This window comes from Salvelinus alpinus, chromosome 4 (genome assembly GCF_045679555.1).
Source record: "Salvelinus alpinus chromosome 4, SLU_Salpinus.1, whole genome shotgun sequence".
NCBI classification, from domain to species: Eukaryota; Metazoa; Chordata; class Actinopteri; order Salmoniformes; family Salmonidae; genus Salvelinus; species Salvelinus alpinus.
In genome coordinates, this window is record NC_092089.1 from 1,980,343 (window position 1) to 2,007,037 (window position 26,695).

Consider the following 26,695-nt stretch of genomic DNA (forward strand, 5'->3'; position numbering starts at 1 on the left):
AGTTGAAGACAGTGGAAACACACACTTTGCCAAGAATGAAACAGTTGACATGGACACACTCATTCAGCTGGATTCCTCTCATTCCAGCATTTCCACTTCTCCATCCCTAAAAGTCAAACACAGGTTCTAATAGAGAGTGTTTAGTTCATCTGCAGTGTTTGATACATTTGCAGTGTTTAGATACTACTGCACTGTTGGAGCTAGGAACACAAGCATTTCACTACACCTGCAATAACATCTGCTAAACATGTGTATGTGACCAATACAATTTGATTAGATTAATTTGCAGCGTTTGATTCATGTAAGTAAGCATTTCACGGTCAGGTCTACACCTGTTGTATTTGGCGCATGTCACAAATAACATTTGATTTGATCTTCAGTGTATGATTCATCTTCAGTGTATGATTCATCTGCAGTGTATGATTCATCTACAATGTTTGATTCATCTACAATGTTTGATTCATCTACAGTGTATGATTCATCTTCAGTGTATGATTCATCTAGTGTTTGATTCATCTACAATGTTTGATTCATCTACAGTGTATGATTCATCTACAGTGTATGATTCATCTGCAGTGTATGATTCATCTGCAGTGTATGATTCATCTTCAGTGTTTGATTCATCTTCAGTGTATGATTCATCTTCATTGTTTGATTCATCTTGTTATTTCTGCAACAGAAAAAAGACAGATGGAATACGCAGTATAACTTAGCAGTTTATTCCATAATTTACACTTTCTCTTCTATCAAACTGTAAAAACAGTAGAGAATATAAAGAAAGAATAACATAGTCCAATGTTTCTCAGAAAGGAACACTTCTTAGGTCTCTGCATGAGGTCATTTGTGGAAAGCCTGTGTGGTGTGTGTGTGTGTGTGTGTGTGTGTGTGTGTGTGTGTGTGTGTGTGTGTGTGTGTGTGTGTGTGTGTGTGTGTGTGTGTGTGTGTGTGTGTGTGTGTGTGTGTTACTGAGTGGTGTGTGAGATGGTGGACTGGAAGGCGAAGGAGATGTGGTTTCGTGCGTGGTCCAGGTAAGCATCTCTGAAGGTGTGTGTGGTGTGTGAGTGTGAGTGTGTGTGTGTGTGTGTGTGTTACTGAGTGGTGTGTGAGATGGTGGACTGGAAGGCGAAGGAGATGTGGTTTCGTGCGTGGTCCAGGTAAGCATCTCTGAAGGTGTGCGTGTCCCCTGCGAAGTGTCTCCACTGCATCAGCTCTGACATGCTCAGATGCTTCTGCCCCGCCCCACCACGGTCACCTTGACGACCCAGCTGGCACGGCCTATCAGACGCAGGCTCCTCATCCTCTCCTTCTTCTATAATACACACAAGAAACACATTAAATAAAAACACAAGCAGACAACGGGTGTGAATATATAGATATATATATATATTACCCGGGGCTGATCCGTCCATACTGCAGCTGCAGTGTAGCAGGTCGTGAGTGAGACAGGGTGTGTCTGTCAGGCTGAAGAGATCTCGCAGCTCATTGGAGGAGAAGCTGGTGTGCTCCGCCCCTTTCCCCAAGTCCACCACTGTCCCAGAAAGCCCCTGTTTGGACACCTGCCTCTGGAAGATACGCTCCTCTATGGTACCTGCAGTGAGCAGGCGGTAGATGTGAACAGTCTTCTTCTGTCCGTCTCTCCACACTCGTGCCATTGCCTGGAGGGGGACAAACACACAGACAGACAGACACACAGACAGACACACACACACATCAGCCCAACTATCACATTAGGAGGAAGGCCTCTTCCTCATCCTCACTCCTCCAAGAGCATAGCAGGTACTGACTGACCAGTAACGTGTACATGTGTGTTTCAGATGTGAACGAAACATACACTAATGGTGGTGAGTGAGAGTGTGTGTGTGAGTGTGTGTGTACCTGTATATCGTTGGCAGGGTTCCAGTCGATGTCGTATAGGACCAGGTGGGAGGCGCCGATCAGGTTAAGCCCCACCCCTCCGGCTTTAGAACTCAGGAGGAAAAGGAAGTGGGCGGAGTGAGGGCTGTTGAAGTTGTCCACCAATCGCTGCCTCTGGATGGTGGGGGTGTTGCCGTCCAGGCGACAGTAGGTGTAGTCCAGGTGGACACACAGGTCCTGGAGTAGGTCTAACGTCTGAGTGTAGTTGGACACCAACACCACCCTGTACACACACACACACACACACACACACACACACACACACACACACACACACACACACACACACACACGATCAAGATGGTCAAGATCATCTCACAGTTATGTGCCAGAGTATGAGTGTGTCAACCATAGAATTAGAATACTAGACTGGACATGAAGCTTCTTATGATGGTCTAAAGGTCAGCCATGTTGGTCAGGGAGTTGGACAACCATGGTTAGCCAGTGCTGTGATATGATATTGTATAAAGTAATGCATTTGAAGAATTTATCTGCACTGTGTTTGTTAGCCAGCCAGTTTTAGAGGAATGATTCTACAAATGTTTCTAATTAACTGCCAATATGCCAACATTCATCAGTTGACGATAGGACTGAGACAAGTTGTAAATGTAACAAGTACTGATAGTGTATCATATAACTCACACCTTTCCAAGAAAACTAAAATGTTGATATTTATGGTCTGTTTACATATATTTCAAAGGCTATTTATAAAGAAAATGTGTATAAAATCCATATAAATTTTATTTATAATAATATGAAAATATTTTAGGTTGACAATAATTCTATTACACAATTTCTGATATCACATGCTTTGCTTTTATTTTCCTCTATAAGAAACATCTGGATTCTGCCTCTACTGCCATTCATTCCAATTAGACAGGTTTGGATTTCTCCCTGGCCAATATGGCTGCCATTTTCACCCCATTCTGGAACTTTGAGGGTTTATGACAGCCCATCTAGTTATTTAATAGGATCCGTATGGTGTCAACAAACCAATGCCAGTGTGCCCGGATCCCTTGACACACTTCATACTAACACGCACACACAGACACACACGCACAGACACACACGCACACCTACCTGTCAGTAGGGCTGAGGTGGCGAATAGTGGTCAGTAGGTCAGACAGGACCAGTAGTTTCCCTGAATCAGCTGTACTGAAGCCCCCAGAAGAGTAAGACTCTGGAAAGACACCTCTTAGCCCTTCATACAGAGAACCCTCTGCTGAGCCGCCATCAGAACGCTCCTGGAACACACACACAATCATCATCATCATCATCATCACCATCATCATCAGCGTGTCTTTATGTGTCATACCTGTACAGTGGAGTAGAGCAGTCCTGGGTGGTTGCAGAGCTTTTTCAGGGCGGTGATGCAGGCGAGGTGTGTGTGAGTCTGTGTCGACCCCTGTAGACAGGCTCGGATGACACGGTGCGAGAGGAGAGCCTGGTACAGCTCCCGCTGCAAGGGGGAGGGGCTACAGAACACTGTCCAATCATGACGAGGTGGCAGGTAGCGGTTGATGATCTCTTGGGTCCGCCTCAGAATAAACAGACCAGTCAGACGAGAGAGCTCAGCCGCTCGCTCCTCCCCCAAAACTCTCTCCTCCTACAGGGAGAGATATAGAGAAGGAATGAAGGGAGAGACAGAGATGGGGACAGTACCTCAGTGCAGGAGGGCTGTTGTGAGCGTACAATAGAGAGATAGTGTAGAGGTATAGAGACAGAGATAGAGATGGGGACAGTACCTCAGTGCAGGAGGGCTGTTGTGAGAGTACAATAGAGAGAAAGTGTAGAGGTATAGAGATGGGGACAGTACCTCAGTGCAGGAGGGCTGTTGTGAGCGTACAATAGAGAGATAGTGTAGAGGTATAGAGAAAGAGATGGGGACAGTACCTCAGTGCAGGAGGGCTGTTGTGAGAGTACAATAGAGAGATAGTGTAGAGGTATAGAGAAAGAGATGGGGACAGTACCTCAGTGCAGGAGGGCTGTTGTGAGCGTACAATAGAGAGATAGTGTAGAGGTATAGAGATGGGGACAGTACCTCAGTGCAGGAGGGCTGTTGTGAGAGTACAATAGAGAGAAAGTGTAGAGGTATAGAGACAGAGATGGGGACAGTACCTCAGTGCAGGAGGGCTGTTGTGAGAGTACAATAGAGAGATAGTGTAGAGGTATAGAGACAGAGAAAGAGATGGGGACAGTACCTCAGTGCAGGAGGGCTGTTGTGAGAGTACAATAGAGAGAAAGTGTAGAGGTATAGAGACAGAGATGGGGACAGTACCTCAGTGCAGGAGGGCTGTTGTGAGAGTACAATAGAGAGATAGTGTAGAGGTATAGAGACAGAGAAAGAGATGGGGACAGTACCTCAGTGCAGGAGGGCTGTTGTGAGCGTACAATAGAGAGATAGTGTAGAGGTATAGAGAAAGAGATGGGGACAGTACCTCAGTGCAGGAGGGCTGTTGTGAGAGTACAATAGAGAGATAGTGTAGAGGTATAGAGACAGAGATGGGGACAGTACCTCAGTGCAGGAGGGCTGTTGTGAGTGTACAATAGAGAGAAAATGTAGAGGTATAGAGACAGAGATAGAGATGGGAACAGTACCTCAGTGCAGGAGGGCTGTTGTGAGCGTACAATAGAGAGAAAGTGTAGAGGTATAGAGATAGAGATGGGGACAGTACCTCAGTGCAGGAGGGCTGTTGTGAGCGTACAATAGAGAGAAAGTGTAGAGGTATAGAGATAGAGATGGGGACAGTACCTCAGTGCAGGAGGGCTGTTGTGAGCGTACAATAGAGAGATAGTGTAGAGGTATAGAGATAGAGATGGGGACAGTACCTCAGTGCAGGAGGGCTGTTGTGAGCGTACAATAGAGAGAACGTGTAGAGGTATAGAGAAAGAGATGGGGACAGTACCTCAGTGCAGGAGGGCTGTTGTGAGCGTACAATAGAGAGAACGTGTAGAGGTATAGAGAAAGAGATGGGGACAGTACCTCAGTGCAGGAGGGCTGTTGTGAGAGTACAATAGAGAGATAGAGTAGAGGTATAGAGATAGAGATGGGGACAGTACCTCAGTGCAGGAGGGCTGTTGTGAGCGTACAATAGAGAGATAGTGTAGAGGTATAGAGAAAGAGATGGGGACAGTACCTCAGTGCAGGAGGGCTGTTGTGAGAGTACAATAGAGAGAAAGTGTAGAGGTATAGAGACAGAGATGGGGACAGTACCTCAGTGCAGGAGGGCTGTTGTGAGAGTACAATAGAGAGATAGTGTAGAGGTATAGAGACAGAGAAAGAGATGGGGACAGTACCTCAGTGCAGGAGGGCTGTTGTGAGCGTACAATAGAGAGATAGTGTAGAGGTATAGAGACAGAGATAGAGATGGGGACAGTACCTCAGTGCAGGAGGGCTGTTGTGAGCGTACAATAGAGAGATAGTGTAGAGGTATAGAGAAAGAGATGGGGACAGTACCTCAGTGCAGGAGGGCTGTTGTGAGAGTACAATAGAGAGAAAGTGTAGAGGTATAGAGACAGAGATGGGGACAGTACCTCAGTGCAGGAGGGCTGTTGTGAGAGTACAATAGAGAGATAGTGTAGAGGTATAGAGACAGAGAAAGAGATGGGGACAGTACCTCAGTGCAGGAGGGCTGTTGTGAGCGTACAATAGAGAGATAGTGTAGAGGTATAGAGACAGAGATGGGGACAGTACCTCAGTGCAGGAGGGCTGTTGTGAGAGTACAATAGAGAGATAGTGTAGAGGTATAGAGATGGGGACAGTACCTCAGTGCAGGAGGGCTGTTGTGAGCGTACAATAGAGAGATAGTGTAGAGGTATAGAGAAAGAGAGTGTAGATGTGTAATGTACCTCAGTGCAGAAGGGCTGTCGGGAGCGGAGGATTGGCTCCTCGTACACCTTCCTGTAGGCAGCAGACGACCCCAGAATGCCCGGGTTCACAAACTCTATGATGGCATAGAACTCCTGCAGGTCATTCTGGACAGGAGTTCCTACAGTACAGCACACACAATATATCAGAAAACACTAGGAGAAAGTAAAAGGTCAATAAAACAGAGGGCTGTGTGTGTACCTGTCAGAATAACTCTGCGTGTACAGCTGAGACCACTGAGGGCAGAGGAAGTCTTGATGCTGCTGTTCTTCAACCTGTGACCCTCATCACAGATCACCAGCTCAAACTCCAGCTTCTGTACCTAGACACACACACACACCTTTATGATGTCCCATGAGTGTATCATCCATCGTACTCCTAATCTGTGTCATTTAGGAGTTGAGGTGTAATTCAACAGTGTTGTAACACTGGTACTTCCCACCCCTGTTAGATAAGCTGCTGTGAACCAACTCACCACTTCCAGAGAGCGTAGCAGCATCTCATAGCTGATCACTAATACACTGTGGAGAGGAGACGCTGCAAACAGCTCCACCCTGTGGTCCTAATGAACAACGCGGAACACACATCACCATATGGATCAGAAACAGCACTACAGGGAAACACACTCTTCCTCTCTTTCTCCAAACACACCCCTACCTGGTTAACAGTGTAGACACTGATCAAACACACCCCGACCTGGTTAACAGTGTAGACACTGATCAAACACACCCCGACCTGGTTAACAGTGTAGACACTGATCAAACACACCCCTACCTGGTTAACAGTGTAGACACTGATCAAACACACCCCGACCTGGTTAACAGTGTAGACACTGATCAAACACACCCCTACCTGGTTAACAGTGTAGACACTGATCAAACACACCCCTACCTGGTTAACAGTGTAGACACTGATCAAACACACCCCTACCTGGTTAACAGTGTAGACACTGATCACACACCCCGACCTGGTTAACAGTGTAGACACTGATCAAACACACCCCGACCTGGTTAACAGTGTAGACACTGATCAAACACACCCCGACCTGGTTAACAGTGTAGACACTGATCAAACACACCCCTACCTGGTTAACAGTGTAGACACTGATCAAACACACCCCGACCTGGTTAACAGTGTAGACACTGATCAAACACACCCCTACCTGGTTAACAGTGTAGACACTGATCAAACACACCCCTACCTGGTTAACAGTGTAGACACTGATCAAACACACCCCTACCTGGTTAACAGTGTAGACACTGATCAAACACACCCCGACCTGGTTAACAGTGTAGACACTGATCAAACACACTCCTACCTGGTTAACAGTGTAGACACTGATCAAACACACCCCTACCTGGTTAACAGTGTAGACACTGATCAAACACACCCCTACCTGGTTAACAGTGTAGACACTGATCAAACACACCCCTACCTGGTTAACAGTGTAGACACTGATCAAACACACCCCGACCTGGTTAACAGTGTAGACACTGATCAAACACACCCCTACCTGGTTAACAGTGTAGACACTGATCAAACACACCCCGACCTGGTTAACAGTGTAGACACTGATCAAACACACCCCTACCTGGTTAACAGTGTAGACACTGATCAAACACACCCCTACCTGGTTAACAGTGTAGACACTGATCAAACACACCCCGACCTGGTTAACAGTGTAGACACTGATCAAACACACCCCGACCTGGTTAACAGTGTAGACACTGATCAAACACACCCCTACCTGGTTAACAGTGTAGACGTTGATCCTCTCACTGCCAAGCCACTTCTTAAACTCCGCCCCCCAGTTCTGCACCAGGCTGCCGGGGGCAACCACCAGCACAAGCTTAGCAACCGGCTTCCCGCCGTATGGGCCCTGCTTTAGCAGCGTCCACGTCAAAGCCACGCTCTGGAGGGTCTTACCCAGACCCATCTCATCTGCCAGGATAGCACCGTACCTACATGTAGCCCTGACACACACACACACCCCACACACATAATCAATCAAAGTAAATAAATAGCAGCCCCAGCACAGAGCCTTGTGGAACACAACATACATTTTGTAGTGATCAGAGGATTCATCATTCATCATCTCCCATTACCTCATCCCCATGACACACTCGTAGAGGAACAGCAGACCGTCTCGCTGGTGGGGTCGGAGGTGAGCGGTCAAGTAGGGGTCAACCACCACATCCACCAGTGGGAGGCCTGCCTTGTTATACGCCCACTGGTGATTGGTTGAGGGCCGGGGCATGACAATGGCTCCTACACACACCATTAGAGAGATGATGTGTGTGGTGTGTTTGAAGTGTGTGAGAATGTGTAACTTCATGTGTGTGTGTGATGAGAGAGAGAGAGTGTACTGTATGTCTGTGTATTTACCTGGTGCTAGAGGGTCATGGCGTGGTTTACATGGCCCCTCCTCCTGAGGCTTGGCCACTCCCCTATCAGTCTCTCCGCCCAATAGCGTCGGACGGCAGAACGGTTTGGAAGCTGGGCGTCGTGAGGGGGGAGGAGCTGATATCTTAGGCTCCTCCTTCTCCACATGGACGTCAAGGAAACAGCGGCCCTTATTGTAGTCCAGCTCTGATATGAGTCCCATCACCTCCACCTGTTTAGCTCCTATCATCAAGGTCTCTCCTTCACCCAGCGATGCCAGCTCTGATACCTTATAGCCACTACCTACACACACAATCTGAATCACTCTCCGATGCACTCGGAAAATAACCCTCAGGGCCGGTCTCCTGGCCACAGAGTAGCCCTAGTTCTGGACTAAAACCACTTTCAAATCTGAATTCTCCATTGAGCATGATTTTTAGTCAAGGACTATGTTTAATCTGTGTTGGGGGAAACCTAAAATGTGCACACACTCACCCTTGCCGATGTCCTTGCCCTCCATGTCTTTAAGCGTGGCAGTGCGCCCTTGTGTCACCAGGACAGCGTCTCCCTGCCAGCGTTTGTGTTTCCTCCCACTGGCCTTACACCACATCACACTGAAGTACCGCGGCCCGTCAGAACCAGCACCGCTACCTGCCCCGACCACACCTGGACCACACCCTCCTGCCGGACTCTGTGAGGAACATCTGAAGTCTGAAACCCAAAAAACATCAACACTAATAATCAGAGCATTAACACACACATTACTGCTCACACAAACAGCAGCCAGAAAACTGTAAATATACTGGAACACACCAGTGGACACAAGTAGCTCAACTCTTTTTCACTACAAGATCCTGATTGGTCTTTTATATAAGCTAAAGCAGGAAGGTATGAAAGCGTGAATTCCTATTTTAAATGTATGTAGTTCTGTCCATAATTTTTCTGTATTATGTCATGTTTCATGTTTTGTGTGGACACCAGAAAGAGTAGCTGCTGTTTCAGCAGTAGCTAATGGGGCTCCTAATAATAAAATACTACACCCTGAACCAAGGCTTTGAATTGCTCTTTAAAAAACATTTGTTTTCAATTCTGTTATTGACAGCAGCAACATACAATTTTGAAAAGTGTGAATTGCGTGTGTACACAAATGTCAAATTATTATTCACTAAGGTTTTATGCAAGATCTGCTGAGTGTATTCACATGTTCACCAGCAGAGGTTGCTACTTCACTGAGGCCTCCACTCTACTTGCAGCCTGGGACTTTCCTACAGTGCATTGCCCAGGATGAGACATTAGCCCTGGGCCGCAAGAGGCTGTCCAAGCCATTTCACTATATTTATCTCTATAGAGGGTCTCCCTTGCCTTACAGAGAAACATTCAATCCAGTTTCCTCTAAAATTACCATATTAGGACTGTATAGTCACTGTAGTTGTTAAGCATCACTGCATCCGTGCTTTACCTCACTTCTTCACTAGTGAAGTGTAAAAGTTACCTGCAGGCAGGGTCTGAATTACACATTCACTCTTACAGGTAGCAGGCTTACAGTGAAGATAACCTCATATTGAGGCCAGACCAAAGAGGAGAGGTGAGGAGATATATTTTATATTTGATTTAACCAGGTAGGCTAGTTGAGAACAAGTTCTCATTTGCAACTGCGACCTGGACAAGATAAAGCATAGCAATTTGACACATACAACAACACAGAGTTACACGTGGAATAAACAAAACATACAGTCAATAATACAGTAGAAAAATTAGTCTATATACAATGTGAGCAAGTGAGGTGAGATGAGGGAGGTAAAGGCAAAAAAAAGGCCATGGTGGCGAGGAAAATACAATATAGCAAGTAAAACACTGGAATGGTAGATTTGCAGTGGATGAATGTGCAAAGTAGAAATAGAAATAATGGGGGGCAAAGGAGCAAAATAAATAAAATAAATACAGTAGGGGAAGAGGTAGTTGTTTGGGCTAAATTATAGATGGTCTATGTACAGGTGCAGTAATCTGTGAGCTGCTCTGACAGCAGGTGCTTAAAGCTAGTGAGGGAGATAAGTGTTTCCAGCTTCAGAGATTTTTGCAGTTCGTTCCAGTCATTGGCAGCAGAGAACTGGAAGGAAAGACGACCAAAGGAGGAATTGGCTTTGGGGGTGACCAGTGAGATATACCTGCTGGAGCGCGTGCTACGAGTGGGTGCTGCTATGGTGACCAGTGAGCTGAGATAAGGCGGGGCTTTACCTAGCAGAGACTTGTAGATAACCTGTAGCCAGTGGGTTTGGCGACGAGTATGAAGCGAGGGCCAACCAACAAGAGCATACAGGTCACAATGGTGGGTAGTGTATGGGGCTTTGGTGACAAAACGGATGGCATTGTGATAGACTGCATCCAGTTTCAGTTTGTTGAGTAGAGTGTTGGATGCTATTTTATAGATGACATCACCGAAGTCGAGGATCGGTAAGATGGTCAGTTTTACGAGGGTATGTTTGGCAGCATGAGTGAAGGATGCTTTGTTGCGATATAGGAAGCCAATTCTAGATTTAATTTTGGATTGGAGATGCTTAATGTGAGTCTGGAAGAAGAGTTTACCGTCTAACCAGACACCTAGGTATTTGTAGTTATCCACGTATTCTAAGTCAGAGCCGTCCAGAGTAGTGATGCTGGACGGGCGAGTAGGTGCGGGCAGTGATCGGTTGAATAGCATGCATTTAGTTTTACTTGCGTTTAAGAGCAGTTGGAGGCCACGGAAGGAGAGTTGTATGGCATTGAAGCTTGTCTGGAGGTTAGTTAACACAGTGTCCAAAGAAGGGCCAGAAGTATACAGAATGGTGTCGTCTGCGTAGAGGTGTATCAGAGAATCACCAGCAGAAGAGCAACATCATTGATGTATACAGAGATAAGTCGGCCCGAGGATTGAACCCTGTGGCACCCCCATAAAGACTGCCAGAGGTCCGGACAACAGGCCCTCCGATTTGACACACTGAACTCTATCAGAGAAGTAGTTGGTAAACCAGGCGAGGCAATCATTTGAGAAACCAAGGCTGTCGAGTCTGCCAATAAGAATGTGGTGATTGACAGAGTCGAAAGCCTTGGCCAGGTCGGTGAATACGGCTGCGCAGTAATGTCTCTTATCGATGGCGGTTATGATGTTGTTTAGGACTCTGAGCGTGGCTGAGGTGCACCCATGACCAGCTCTGAAACTAGATTGCATAGCGGAGAAGGTACGGTGGGGGCGTGGGGGTAAAGAAGAGGGGAGGAGAGAGGGATAGAGAAGGGGAGGTTGGAGAAGGGAAGAGGTGATAAAGCACAAAACCAAATTAGAAAAACTATTTTAATAGAAAACAATGAAACCACAGAAGATCTGAACAACAAACACTGAACATCACACCACTGTAACAGCCCCTTCTAAACCCCTCCTCCCTCCCCATCACTTAACATCTTCCCTCCTAATGGGATGGTAAAGCAACACATGGTTTTGAACCAAATGAAACCAGTCAAAATAGTACCAGTTTTAAAACCAGTGATAGTAGCGCCTCTCGTCTGACAAAAGCAGAGATCTGTATTGTCTTTTGCTCCAGAGTCATAGCTCAAATATATTTTTGATTCTTCAAAAGTAGCCACCCTTTGCCTTGATGACAGCTTCGCACACTCTTGGCATTCTCTCAACCAGCTTCATGAGGTAGTCACCTTGAAAGCATTTCCATTAACAGGTGTGCCATGTTAAAACATTTATTTCCTTCTTATTGCGTTTGAGCCAATCAGTTGTGTTGTGACAAGGTAGGGTTGGTATACAGAAGATAGCCCTATTTGGTAAAAGACCAAGTCCATATTATGGCAAGAACAGCTCAAATAAGCAAAGAGAAACAACAGTCCATCATTACTTAAAGACATGAAGGTCAGTCAATAGGGAACATTAAGAACTTTTAAAGTTTCTTCAACTGCAGTCACAAAAATCAAGCACTATAATGAAACTGGCTCTCATTAAGACTGCCACAGGAAAGAAAGACCCAGAGTTACCTCTGCTGCAGAGGATAAGTTCATTAGAGTTACCAGTCTCAGAAATAACAGCCCAAATAAATGCTTCAGAGTTCAAGTAACAGACATCTCAACATCAACTGTTCAGAGGAGACTGCTTGAATCAGGCCTTCATGGTCTAATTGCTGCAAAGAAACCACTACTAAAGGACACCAATAAGAAAATACTTTTTGGGGCCAAGAAACACGAGCAATGGACATCAGATCGTTGGAAATATGTCCTTTGGTCTGATGAGTCCAAATGTGAGATTTTTGGTTCCAACCGCCATGTCTTTGTGAAACACAGAGTAGGTGAACGGATAATCTCCGCATGTGTGGTTCCCACCGTGAAGCATGGAGGAGGTGTGATGGTGCTTTGTTCATGACACTATCTGTGATTTATTTAGAATTCAAGGCACACTTAACCAGCATAGTTACCACAGCATTCTGCAGCGATACGCCATCCCATCTGGTTTACGCTTAGTGGGACTATCATTAATATATCAACAGGACAATGACCTAAAACACACCTCCAGGCTGTGTAAGGGCTATTTGACCAAGAAGGAGAGAGATGGTGCAGCATCAGCTGACCTGGCCTCCACAATCACCCGACCTCAACCCAATTGAGATGGTTTGGGATGAGTTGGACTGCAGAGTGGAGGAAAAGCAGCCAACAAGTGGTCAGCATTTGTGGGAACTCCTTCAAGACTGTTGGAAAAACATTCCTCATGAAGCTGGTTGAGAAAATGCCAAGAGAGTGCAAAGATGTCATCAAGACAAACGGGTGGCTACTTCGAAGAATATTAAATATATTTTGATTTGTTGAACACTTTTTTGGTGCAATATGTGTTTGTTTTTTATTCAATATGTGTTATTTCATAGTTTTGATGTCTTCACTATTATTCTACAATGTAGAAAATAGTACAATTGAATTAGTAGATGTGTCCAAGCTTTTGACTGGTACTGTATATTTCCACACTATGAGATTGGAATACTGTGAAATGGTGAAATTAATGATAATGCCTTTTTAGCGTAAGAGATGTTTAAAAATATCGGCTGAAATTTCAGCCTGTTCTGATGGGATGGAGTTTTGGCCTGCCTGGTGACATCACCATAAATGTGTTAATAGACCAATAAGAAAGAGAGTTCCAAACTGTTCTGCCAATAACAGTTTGTTTTCAGTTTTCCCCTCCCCACTCAGACCACTCGCAGAGAATCCTAGCAAAAATCTTACTTGAGAAATTGAACTTTGCTAAGAATCTATTTTTGTCTCTTTTTGATCATTTTAATGGAAAACAATCACAGTAAGGTAATTCATTGTTACCCAGAAATGATTTGATATTGAGATAGAGAAGGCTGCATTGGACCTTTAAATCCTGCCTCAAACTCACTGTTCATCACACAAACATTATTTCTCAAGCCAAACCCCTCTTCCACACGCTAAACATTCAACACAGAAATACAAACAATTCAGAGCATCCTCCTGAGTGCCAAATGGTCAGTCCAATCAGGCAATGAGTGTGTTAGTTATAGGGGCAGTGGTAGTCCATGTCTCAGCCTGGCTGCCCTCAGTTTCTCTACTTTGATTTTTGCTCTCAGAAGCTCCTCCTCCAGTTCCTGCTTCCTCTTTAGCCCCTCCCTCTTCTCCTCCAGGTATACGCCCATCTTTCTGTGATTGGTCATGACCTGCTCGTGCTCCTCCTTGGCCAGCTGAAGGGGACGGAGCCTGTCAGGGTCACGGCGGGGGTAGTGGTCATGAGGGTAAAGGTCACGTTGCAGTGGAACGGGTGAGGTGGAGAGGGGCAGGACGACGGAGGATGGGCAGGGAGAGAGGGAGCCGTCATAACCATGGACACTGCCCAACTCCTCATCTTCCTCCTCTGCCCCCTCTCCTCCTAGCACCACCCCCACACGCGTGGAGAGGATGGTCAGGTCTGGCGGAGGCTTCACGTCCACATCCTGGTCCAGCCTGACCACATCCTGGTCCAGCCTGACCACATCCTGGTCCAGCCTGACCACATCCTGGTCCAGGTGGTGTGTGACGGGGTTTGATGGGTAGTCTGGGAGGGAGGAGCTGCTGCCAGGTTGCTCCATGGGAGAGTCATGCTTATACATCATCCTGCAGATAAACAGAATAATACAGCTTTATTACTGTATCATTATACATCATCCTGCAGATAAACAGAATAATAAAGCTTTATTACTGTATCATTATACATCATCCTGCAGATAAACAGAATAATAAAGCTTTATTACTGTATCATTATAGATCACCCTGCAGATAAACAGAATAATACAGCTTCATTACTGTATCATTATAGATCATCCTGCAGATTAACAGTATAATACAGCTTTATTACTGTATCATTATACATCACCCTGCAGATAAACAGAATAATACAGCTTTATTACTGTATCATTATAGATCACCCTGCAGATAAACAGAATAATACAGCTTTATTACTGTATCATTATACATCACCCAGCAGAGACAATATGGAATAGAATACAGCTTTATTACTACAGCCATACATGTATAAGTGGCACTAGGTGGGGGTATTGAGAGTATTCAATCAATCAAATGTATTTATAAAGCCCTTTTTACATCAGCCGATGTCACAAAGTGATGTACAGAAACCCAGCATAAAACCACAAACAGCAAGAAATGCAGGTGTAGAAGACCGGCTGTGTAGAAATACAACCGGTCTTCGGGAAGGTCAAAAACATTCTTCTTAAAACCCTTTTCATGACCATCTCATACTTTGCTAAAGAATGCATTCTGCTACTGTGGGCTAATACCTCTCCTACGTTTAAAATGTGAATTGACCAGATTGTTGACTTTCTGCCTCTTGAAAAGCGGGTTTGATAGACTCGTCTCCACAACTCAAATATATTTTGAACTGGACAGAATGAATGGGATGATATGTGTGTAGACATGACGTGTAAGGGTGCTGTAAACATGACGTGTAAGGGTGCTGTAGACATGACGTGTAAGGTGCTGTAAACATGACGTGTAAGGCGCTGTAGACATGACGTGTAAGGTGCTGTAGACATGACGTGTAAGGTGCTGTAAACATGACGTGTAAGGGCGCTGTAGACATGACGTGTAAGGGCGCTGTAGACATGACGTGTAAGGGCGCTGTAAACATGACGTGTAAGGGCGCTGTAAACATGACGTGTAAGGGCGCTGTAGACATGACGTGTAAGGTGCTGTAAACATGACGTGTAAGGGCGCTGTAGACATGACGTGTAAGGGCGCTGTAAACATGACGTGTAGGGTGCTGTAAACATGACGTGTAAGGGCGCTGTAGACAAGGCCTTTTAAGGGCGCTGTAGACATGACGTGTAAGGGCGCTGTAGACATGACGTGTAAGGGTGCTGTAAACATGACGTGTAAGGGCGCTGTAAACATGACGTGTAAGGGCGCTGTAAACATGACGTGTAAGGGCGCTGTAAACATGACGTGTAAGGCGCTGTAAACATGACGTGTAAGGGCGCTGTAAACATGACGTGTAAGGGCGCTGTAAACATGACGTGTAAGGGCGCTGTAGACATGACGTGTAAGGGCGCTGTAAACATGACGTGTAAGGCGCTGTAGACATGACGTGTAAGGGCGCTGTAGACATGACGTGTAAGGTGCTGTAAACATGACGTGTAAGGGCGCTGTAAACATGACGTGTAAGGGCGCTGTAAACATGACGTGTAAGGGCGCTGTAAACATGACGTGTAAGGCGCTGTAAACATGACGTGTAAGGGCGCTGTAAACATGACGTGTAAGGGCGCTGTAGACATGACGTGTAAGGGCGCTGTAAACATGACGTGTAAGGCGCTGTAGACATGACGTGTAAGGGCGCTGTAAACATGACGTGTAAGGGCGCTGTAAACATGACGTGTAAGGGCGCTGTAAACATGACGTGTAAGGGCGCTGTAGACATGACGTGTAAGGGCGCTGTAAACATGACGTGTAAGGCGCTGTAGACATGACGTGTAAGGGCGCTGTAAACATGACGTGTAAGGGCGCTGTAAACATGACGTGTAAGGCGCTGTAGACATGACGTGTAAGGGCGCTGTAAACATGACGTGTAAGGGCGCTGTAAACATGACGTGTAAGGGCGCTGTAAACATGACGTGTAAGGGCGCTGTAAACATGACGTGTAAGGGCGCTGTAAACATGACGTGTAAGGGCGCTGTAAACATGACGTGTAAGGGCGCTGTAAACATGACGTGTAAGGGCGCTGTAAACATGACGTGTAAGGGCTCTGTAAACATGACGTGTAAGGGCGCTGTAAACATGACGTGTAAGGGCGCTGTAGACATGACGTGTAAGGGCGCTGTAAACATGACGTGTAAGGCGCTGTAGACATGACGTGTAAGGGCGCTGTAAACATGACGTGTAAGGCGCTGTAGACATGACGTGTAAGGGCGCTGTAAACATGACGTGTAAGGGCGCTGTAAACATGACGTGTAAGGGCGCTGTAAACATGACGTGTAAGGGCGCTGTAAACATGACGTGTAAGGGCGCTGTAAACATGACGTGTAAGGGCGCTGTAAACATGACGTGTAAGGGCGCTGTAAACATGACGTGTAAGGGCGCTGTAAACATGACGTGTAAGGGCGCTGTAAACATGACGTGTAAGGGCGCTGTAAACATGACGTGTAAGGGCTCTGTAAACATGACGTGTAAGGGCGCTGTAAACATGACGTGTAAGGGCGCTGTAGACATGACGTGTAAGGGCGCTGTAGACATGACGTGTAAGGGCGCTGTAAACATGACGTGTAAGGGCGCTGTAGACATGACGTGTAAGGGCGCTGTAAACATGACGTGTAAGGGCGCTGTAGACATGACGTGTAAGGGCGCTGTAAACATGACGTGTAAGGGCGCTGTAGACATGACGTGTAAGGGCGCTGTAAACATGACGTGTAAGGCGCTGTAGACATGACGTGTAAGGGCGCTGTAGACATGACGTGTAAGGGCGCTGTAAACATGACGTGTAAGGCGCTGTAAACATGACGTGTAAGGGCGCTGTAAACATGACGTGTAAGGGCGCTGTAGACATGACGTGTAAGGGCGCTGTAAACATGACGTGTAAGGGCGCTGTAAACATGACGTGTAAGGCGCTGTAAACATGACGTGTAAGGCGCTGTAGACATGACGTGTAAGGGCGCTGTAGACATGACGTGTAAGGGCGCTGTAAACATGACGTGTAAGGCGCTGTAAACATCACGTGTAAGGCACTGTAAACTCATATTTTGCTTGTTGTCTCAGTTAAAGCTGGAACTATCATCTAATAATAAATTATACACTGAGTATACAAAACATTAAGAACAAATGCTCTTTCCATGACAGACTAACCAGGTGAATCTAGGTGAAAACTATGATCCCTTATTGATGTCATTTTTTAAATCGACCTGAAATCAGTGTAGATGAAAGGGGGAGACAGGTTAAAAGGGGGATTTTAAAGCCTTGAGACAATTGAGAATGTGTGCCATTCATAGGATGAATGGGCAAGACATAAAATGTAAGAACCTTTGAACGGGTTATGGTAGTAGGTACCAGGTGCACCTGTACGTGTCAAGAACTGCAATGCTGCTGGGTTTTTCACACTCAACAGTTTCCCGTGTGTATCAATAATGGTCCACCACCCAAAGGACATCCAGTCAACCAGACACAACTATGGTCCATAATCCCTGTGGAACACCTTGTAGAATCCATGCCCTGACAAATTGAGGCTGTTCTGAGGTCAAGAGTGTGAGCCTGAGGAGTGTGTATGTGTGCATGTGTGCATGTGTAAACTGATTGAGGTTAGCTCTGTGTTCAGTTCTACAGAGCAGCCCCTCCCCTCTCTAGTAGAGCAGCCCCTCCCCTCCCCTCTAGTAGAGCAGCCCCTCCCCTCTCTAGTTACCAGTAGAGCTCTACAGAGCAACCCCTCCCCTCTAGTAGAGCAGCCCCTCCCCTCTAGTAGAGCAGCCCCGCCCCTCTCCTCTAGTTACTAGTAGAGCTCTACAGAGCAGCCCCTCCCCTCTAGTTACTAGCAGAGCTCTACAGAGCAGCCCCTCCCCTCTCCTTTAGTTTCTAGTAGAGCTCTACAGAGCAGCCCCTCCATAGTAGAGCTCTACAGAGCAGCCCCTCCCCTCTAGTTACTAGCAGAGCTCTACAGAGCAGCCCCTCCCCTCTCCTTTAGTTTCTAGTAGAGCAGCCCCTCCATAGTAGAGCTCTACAGAGCAGCCCCTCCCCTCTAGTTACTAGTAGAGCTCTACAGAGCAGCCCCTCCCCTCTAATTACTAGTAGAGCAGCCCCTCCCCTCTCGGAGAGCTGTACAGAGCAGCCTGTGTGTGTGTGTGTGTGTGTGTGTGTGTGTGTGTGTGTGTGTGTGTGTCTCACCTGTGCATCGTTGCTGGGTCTTTATCATGGTGGATAGCTCCGTGATGGAAAAGGTGAGGTATCATCTCCATCACTCTCCTGGTTGGTTCAGATATACTTCCTCTGTACTCTGGCTGGGCGTGTCTCCGTTGCATCACTTCCTGTTTGGCCGACTCCTTCAGCCTCTTGTAGAGGGTGCGTAGGCCCTGGGCAGTGCGGGGGGGCCTGTCCCCCCCCAGGACGTTGTACTGCTCAGACACTGTGTCCCAGCACTTGTTCTTGTCCACGATGACAGCGTGCTTGTTGGTGTGCTCCTCCAGGATGAGAATGTGTGGGCGGACCAGCTTCAGCAGGTCCAGTTTCTCAGACAGGGTGAAGTTGGACGAGCGAGCCTTACCCACCATACTGGACGACATGTAGACGGACCCAGACGCCATCTTAGAACATAGCCCAGGGAACCAGACTGGACCGAGCCAGGCCTAGACACCAGCACTAACTCAACACAATATCTCGCTTCTTTTGAGATTTGGTCTGGTTCTCTACCTCCCTTTTCTTTCTGTTCTGTGATGAGGCTCAGGCTAATACTGGTTTAACTCTCACTCACTCTCTTCCTTGTCCCTCTTCTTTCTCCCCCTTCATGGATTCTCAATCAAACAGTCTCTGTCTAACGCATGTACTCTCTCTCATCCGAGGTCTTCTCTGCTCTGTGTTACACAACACACACGGCAACAATAAGAATCAGGCTTAACTAGGCCAGCCTCGTTTAGGCCCCCGCCTACCGCGGAGGGCTTTGGGTGAATTCCTCCCAGCTTAGGCTGACGCAGGCTAAAGCCGCTTAAACCCAGCCCGACCTACTTACAGCCCGGTCTCTCTAAACCTCAAATCAGCGCTCGTTCTAACTGCTATACACCAAATACTAACATACGGGGGGAATGTGTGTGCTTACATGGGGAAATACCGATGAAATTGTAAAGATGCATTTTCTTTATTCTTATTTCCGTTTAACTAGAAAAGAGGAAACGTCGCTGGTTTAACCGGAGAGGTGTGCGCGCAGCGCGAGTCCGTGCGAATGCGCGTTTTCTTTTCTTCACACAAAGGAAAATCAAAGCTGCTTCTCAAAGAGAAACACACGAATCATCCGCCGACGGGAACAACAGAATGAGGGAAAACTAGTGAAAAGCTAAAGAGAGAGGAAAAGCAGAGAAAGGAGAGAAGACAGACAGAGGCACTAGTTGCTCTGAGAGGGAGGGGGACAGAGCGCGTGTGCTCACTGATCCCAGGCACAGCTCTAATCTGCCTCGCGCTGCCGCTGCACTACCCACGCTCATTTGCATAATGCTGGACCTGCTGTCATTAAAACATAGGCTTGTTACAGTTGGCTAGGCTTCATTCAGTGTGTGTTTGTTTCACTGAAGCACAAGCCAGAGCATTAAATAAATCCCTGTCAGTCCTAAATGGATAGACTAAGTGTCGCTCACCTTAGAAAGGCGATATTGGTTTGCTGCATTTCCTTTCTAAAGCAGCATATACATGACCTTGGTTTCAAGGAAAAATTATAACCACAAATAGGTGTTAAGTGGCATTAAAAATTCCAAGTCCAGGCACACGTGAGGGTTTGCAAATTAAAAATCCTTTAATTTGTAGTCATAATTAAAATACACCAACGAGTATCAGCTAAGGCCTAAATCAGGCTGACATAAATGATCATATTTTTAACTGAGCCTGTTGGTCTGAGAGCTGGTGCTCCAATAGCGTTTGCCAGACGGTAGCAGAGTAAACAGTCTATGGCTTGGGTGGCTGGAGTCTTCCTCTGATACCGCCTGATATAGAGGTCCTGGATGGTAGGGAGCATGGCCCCAGTGATGCACTGGGTTGCCGCACCAACCTCTGTAGTGCTTTGTGGTTAAGTTGCAGAGGGAGGGGTTCAGTCCCAGGGTCACTAGCTTGGTGAGGAGCTTGGAGGGGACTATGGTGTTGAACACTGAGCTGTAGTCTATCAACAGCATTGACAGTTATTTCCCCTCCAGGTGGAAGTGCAAGATTGCGTCATCTGTGGATCTGTTGGGATGGTATGTGAATTGGAGTGGATTTAGGGTGTCTGGGATGATGGTGTTGATGTGTGTCATGACCAGCCTTGGACTTCATAACTACAGATGTGAGTGCCACATGACTACAGTCATTTAGGCAGGTTACCTTGGAGATCTCGGGAACAGGGACAATGGTGGTGCGTTGAAACATGTTGGCATTCCAGTCTGGGACAAGGAGAGATTGAACATTTCTGTTAAGACACTTGCCAGCTGGTCAACGCATGCTTTGATGAACACGCTCTGGTATTCCGGCCTTGTGATTGTGAACCTGTTTAAATGTTTTACTCACATCGGCTACGGAGAGCGAGATCACAGTCATCTGTAAAAACAGGGGCTTTCACGGAAGGCATGGAGCTTGTTTGGGAGTTCTGCATCGCTAGGCAACTCATGGCTGTTTCCCTAGGTAATCCGTTATCGTGTGCAAGCCCTGCCAAATACGACGAGCGTCGGAGCCGATGTAATAGGATTCCACCTTCCTCCTATATTGTCCTTTTGCATGTTTGATGTCTTGTCGGAGGTCGTAGCATCTTTTCCTGTCTTTTACATCAAGGACCACATTGGAAATAACCCAAAGGTTAAATCTAGACTTCTAGATTTAAGAAGTCTAGATTTATCGTAATCACTATCGTAATCACTCATCTTTCACCCAGCTGCCAAACTAACCCTGATTCAGACGACCATCCTACCCATGCTAAATTACGGAGATGAAATGTATAGATCGGCAGGTAAGGGTACTCTCGAGCAGCTAGATGTTCTTTACCAGTCGGCCTTCAGATTTGCCAACAATGCTCCTTATAGGACACATCACGGCACTCTGTAAACTGGCCGTCTCTGTATATCCGGTGCTAGGCCCACTGGTTGATGCTTATTTATAAAACCCTCTTAGCCCTCACTCCCCCCTATCTGAGATACCTACTGCAACCCTACCGAGTGGTGCAGCGGTCTAAGGTACTGCATCTCAGTGCTAGAGACGTCACTACAGACCCTGGTTCGATCCCGGGCTGTATCACAACCGGCCGTGATCGGGAATCCCATAGGGCGGCGCACAAATTGGTCCACTGACGTCTGGGTTAGGGGAGGGTTTGTCCGGGGTTGACCATCATTGTAAAATATGAATTTGTTCTTAACTGACTAGTTAAATAAAGGTTAAATAAAACAATACAAATATATATATAGCACCCGTTCTGCCAGTCACATTCTGTTAACGGTCCCCAAAGCACACACATCCCTGGGTCGTTGCTCTTTTCAGTTCGCTCCAGCTAGCGACTGGAACAAGCTGCAAAACACACTCAAACTGGAAAGTTTAGCCTTTTTGCCTCTTGCTAGGCCGTCATTGTAAATAAGTATACAGTACCTTCGGAAAGTATTCAGACCCCTTGACTTTTTCCACATTTTGTTATGTTACAGCCTTAATGTAAAATTGATTAAATCACTTTTTTTCTCCTCATCAATCTACACACAATACCCCATAATGACATCACAACACCCCATAATGACAAAGCAAAAACAGGTTTTTGATAATTTCGATTTTTTTTTTACTGAAATATTACATTTACATAAGTATTCAGACCCTTTACTCAGTACTTTGTTGAAGCACCTTTGGCAGCAATTACAGCCTCAAGTCTTCTTGGGTATGACGCTACAAGCTTGGCACACCTGTATTTTTTCTCTGCAGATCCTCTCAAGCTCTGTCAGGTTGGATGGGGAGTGTTGCTACACAGCTATTTTCAGGTCTCTCCAGAGATGTTCGATCAGGTTCAAGTCCGGGCTCTGGCTGGGCCACTCAAGAACATTCAGAGACTTGTCCCGAAGCCACTCATGTGTTGTCTTGGCTGTGTGCTTAGGGTCATTGTCCTGTTGGAAGGTGAACCTTCACCCGTCTGACGTCCTGTGAGCTCTGGAGCAGGTTTTCAACAAGACCTCTCTGTACTTTGCTCCGTTCACCTTTGCCTCGATCCTGACTAGTCTCCCAGTCCCTGCCGCTGAAAAACATCCCCACAGAATGATGCTGCCACCACCATGCTCACTGTAGGGATGGTGCCAGGTATCCTCCAGACGTGACACTTGGCATTCAGGCCAAAGAGTTCAATCTTGGTTTCATCAGATCAGATAATCTTGTTTCTCATGGTCTGAGAATCTCTAGGTGCCTTTTGGCAAACTCCAAGCGGGCTGTCATGTGCCTTTTACTGAGGAATGGCTTCCGTCTGGCCACTCTACCATAAAGGCCTGAGAGATGGTTGTCCCTCTGGAAGGTTCTCCCATCTCCACAGAGGAACTCTGGCCTTTTGTCAGAGTAACCTTTGGGTTCTTGGTCACCTCCTTGACCAAGGCCCTTCTCCCCCGATTGCTCAGTTTAGCCGGGTGGCCAGCTCTAGGAAGAGTTTTGAGGGTTCCAAACTTCTTCCATTTAAGAATGATGGAGGCCACTGTGTACTTGGGGACCTTCAATGCTGCAGAAATGCTTTGGTACCCTTCTCTAGATCTGTGCCTCGACACAATCCTGTCTCGGAGCTCTACGGACAATTCCTTTGACTGTGGAACCTTACATAGACAGGTGTGTGCCTTTCTAAATCATGTCCAAACAACTGAATTTACCACAGGTGGACTCCAAGTTGTAGAAACATCTCAAGGATGCTCAATGGAAACAGGATGCACCTGAGCTCAATTTCGAGTCTCATAGCAAAGGGTCAGAATACTTATGTAAATAAGGTATCGGTTTTAAATTTTGTATACATTTAGAAAATGAAAAACCAGTTTTTGGTTTGTCATTATGGGGTATTGTGTGTACATTGCTGAGGATTTGTTTTTATTTAATCCATTTTAGATTAAGGCTGTAACGTAACAAAGTGCGGAAAAAGTCAAGGGGTCTGAATACTTTCTGAAGGCACTGTATGTTCTTAATTGACTTGCCTGCTTAAATAAAAAATATCCCTATTTTATTAGGCAAAATACAGTTTCTACCCGTGTCTCACCTTTTTGGGTCTTAAACTCAATCGTTAACCTATACAAAGTCCCAGCATCTCTCAAACAATGTTTCAGAACATCTTTAGCAACAGCAGTGAAATGTAAACAATATATGCTACATAGTTAATATACTGCATTTCGCTTATGGCACAAAAAATGTTCCTGACTATTCTTACCATCATCGTTGGTTAGTAGTAACTTTGTTGCTTTATAATCAGTGATTTTCATCACCAGGACTTCTGCTTTTGACATACAGAGAGAGTAATTCCAAAGCTTACCAGAAGTACTGCTCCACATTTAAATGCATTATATCTACACCAGGAATACCTGGTTTCAATGGCAAACGTTTACTGTGCCACCACCACAACCCACCCCACATCTGACTCACCAGCTGGGTCTCCAGTGTTCTCCTCTGTAAAGGAAGGGTCTTCAGGCTCTAGCTCGTTCTTCTTACCGTCTGCTGCACCCAGCACCCTGGCTAGAGCTCTGGACAGGCCTGGGGCTTGGGGGCTGCTCTTAGCCAGGCTGAAGGCCCTCACAGGCAGGGCAAGGGGCGGTGCAGGGGCTGAGAGGCTCCTCTGGACCTGCAAGGAAGGAGAACTGTTAGATAGGTCTGAGAAGGTCCACATGTCGCAGTATGAGTGAAACCCTTTACACAGTCTTGGATGAAGAAAAAATCAATTCAAATGTTATTTGTCATATGCTTCGTAAACACCAGGTCTGGACTAACAGTGAAATGCTTACTTACTTCACAACAGAGAAATAATAGAAAAAACACGTAATAATAAAATAATAGATACACAATGAGTAACGAGAAGTTGACAATAAAAAAGCCTTTCGTTAACTAACACCCCCTTACTAGCTCTGACTTTGCTGATACCTACTTTCAGGAAAAATGTACTTACTATGACTGAGATGTGTGGTTGTTCCACCTAGATATCTGAAGATGAATGCACTAACTGTAAGTCGCTCTGGATAAGTGTGTCTGCTAAATGACTATAATGTAAATGTAAACCATTGAACAGTTTTTTAAAAACTAACTATTTAGCAGTCTTATGGCTTGGAGCTAGAAGCTGTTCAGGGTCCTGTTGGTGCATTGGTAGTGCTTGCCGTACGGTAGCAGAGAGAACAGTTGCTAATTTGGGTGGCTGGAGTCTGAACATTTTTAGGGCCTTCCTCTGGCACCGCCTGGCATAGAGGTCCTTGATGGCAGGGAGCTTGGCCCCAGTGATGTACTGGGTCGTACCATGCGGTCGGATGCCAAGCAGTTGCCATACCAAGCGGTGATGCAGCCCCTCCACTACTGCCCTGTCGATGTGACCGTGGGTGTGCTCGGCCCTCCGTTTCCTGTTGTCTACCATCAGCTCCTTTGTCTTGCTGACATTGAGGGAGAGGTTGTTGTCTCTGACCTCCTCCCTATAGGATGTCTCATTGTTGTCGGTGATCAGGCCTATCACCGTTATGTCGTCGGCAAACTTAATGGTGTTGGAGTCGTGCGCACCCATACAGTCGTGGGTGAACAGGGAGTACAGGAGTGGACTAAGCACGCACCCCTGAGGGGCCCCCATATTAAGGGTGAGCATGGCAGATGTTGTTGCCTACCCTCACCACCTGGGTGCGCCCTGACAGGAAGTCTAGGATCCAGTTGCAGAGGGAGATGTTCAGTCCCAGGGTCCTTACTTTAGTGCTGAGCATGGAGGGCACTATGGTGTTGAACGCTGAGATGTAGTCAATGAACAGCCTTCTCACGTAGGTGTTCCTTTTGTCCAAGTGGGTAAGGGCAGTGTGAAATGCAATACAGATTGTGTCATCTGTGGATCTGTTGGGGAGGTATGCGAACTGGAGTGGATCCAGGGTGTCTGGGATGATGGTATTGATGTGAGCCATGACCAGCCTTTCATAGCCTTTCATGACTACAGATGCTACATGGCAATAGTCATTTAGACAGGTTACCTTGGCGTTCTTGGGCACAGGGTCTATGGTGGTCTGCTTGAAACATGTAGGTATTACACACTGGGTCAGGAAGAGGTTGAAAATGTCAGTTTAGATACTTCCCAGCTGGTCAGTGCATGCTCTGAGTACACGTCCTGGTAATCTGTCTGGCCCTGCAGCCTTGTGAATGTTAATTTGTTAAAGGTCTTACTCACATCGGCTAGAGAGAGAAGTAGCTCCAATATGACTCCTATGCTTAGTTACTTAATTACTACAATAGTAATAGGGGTCACATTTGTGACTAAGGATGAAAGTGAAGTGGACCGTGTGTTCACCTTGTTGAGCACGTTCCCCAGGGTGAGTTTAGGGGCCAGAGGCTCCGGTTCAAGCAGGGTACCCACAGGGGGATCAGGAGGACCAGCCAGTGAGGCTCCAGGAGGGACGAACCGGGGCTTCTTCGACATGTTACCAAAGACCTGGCTGGGGGCCCCTGAGCGACGCATCCTGTCTGTGAGTGAGGGGATGTTTGTAATATTTGATCAAATCATTTCACATCTATAATAGGGCTTATGGGTAGGGGTGGCCAACCCTGAGCCCCCTGGAGAACAAGTACTAGTGGTCCTGGGTATGCAGGCTTTTGTTCCCTACTGAAACACCTTATTCAGCTAGCTAACTAGCTAATCAATGTTCTAGTAAGCAGCTGATTAGGAAAAGGCAGCTAGTTAAATAACAGATTTACATAACATAGCTATATATTACTTCCATGCAGTGTACATGGCCCTTGAATAGTTAGTTCAGATCAATGAGATGTATGGGTTTATACCAATGATGAGTTTATACACGTCATTGTTGGTTCAGATAGATACATTACGTTAACTGTTAGCTAACGTTAGTGTAGCTAGTTAGCCCAAATTAGTGCAGCTACCTTGAACGCTTCAACATTTTCATCTCATCGTCAATAACAACCAACTAGCTTGTGACAATATGTTGGAAAGATAACATAAGGCATAAATGTGTGTTTCATACATACCTGTTTAGTCAAGCAAGCCTCTGCTTGACAGTTAGTTGCAAGAAAACAATGATACACAACTCTTCAGAGACGAATTCTCCCGCTAAAGTGGCGTAAACTGCTATTGGCTACGTGTTACGTAGAGGGGCGGAGTCCAGTGTTAGTGAGTGC

At 46.3% G+C, this 26,695-nt stretch overlaps 2 protein-coding genes across 3 annotated transcripts; both read right to left on the reverse strand.

Moving 5' to 3' along the window:
* Positions 1-703: 703 nt before the first annotated feature.
* Positions 704-26,689, reverse strand: LOC139572709 (DNA repair and recombination protein RAD54B-like). Of its 2 annotated transcripts, XM_071395410.1 has the most exons (15): positions 26,546-26,689; positions 25,851-26,023; positions 23,972-24,167; positions 8,660-8,875; positions 8,168-8,467; positions 7,888-8,050; positions 7,530-7,755; positions 6,258-6,344; positions 5,984-6,104; positions 5,764-5,903; positions 3,230-3,520; positions 2,995-3,158; positions 1,876-2,137; positions 1,391-1,655; positions 704-1,309 (listed from the first exon to the last, which is right to left on the reverse strand). In XM_071395410.1, the coding sequence occupies exons 2-15, from the start codon at positions 26,016-26,018 to the stop codon at positions 1,089-1,091; spliced, it is 2,820 nt and encodes a 939-aa protein (XP_071251511.1). In that variant the 5' UTR covers positions 26,019-26,023; positions 26,546-26,689; the 3' UTR covers positions 704-1,088. The 2 variants fall into 2 exon arrangements, with proteins under 2 accessions (XP_071251511.1, XP_071251512.1); XM_071395411.1 differs by lacking the exon at positions 25,851-26,023 and having other exon boundaries at positions 26,546-26,643.
* LOC139572711 (fibrinogen silencer-binding protein-like) lies at positions 9,751-19,863 on the reverse strand. Its single transcript, XM_071395414.1, has 2 exons — positions 18,554-19,863; positions 9,751-14,290 (listed from the first exon to the last, which is right to left on the reverse strand). The coding sequence occupies exons 1-2, from the start codon at positions 18,967-18,969 to the stop codon at positions 13,699-13,701; spliced, it is 1,008 nt and encodes a 335-aa protein (XP_071251515.1). The 5' UTR covers positions 18,970-19,863; the 3' UTR covers positions 9,751-13,698.
* Positions 26,690-26,695: the final 6 nt, after the last annotated feature.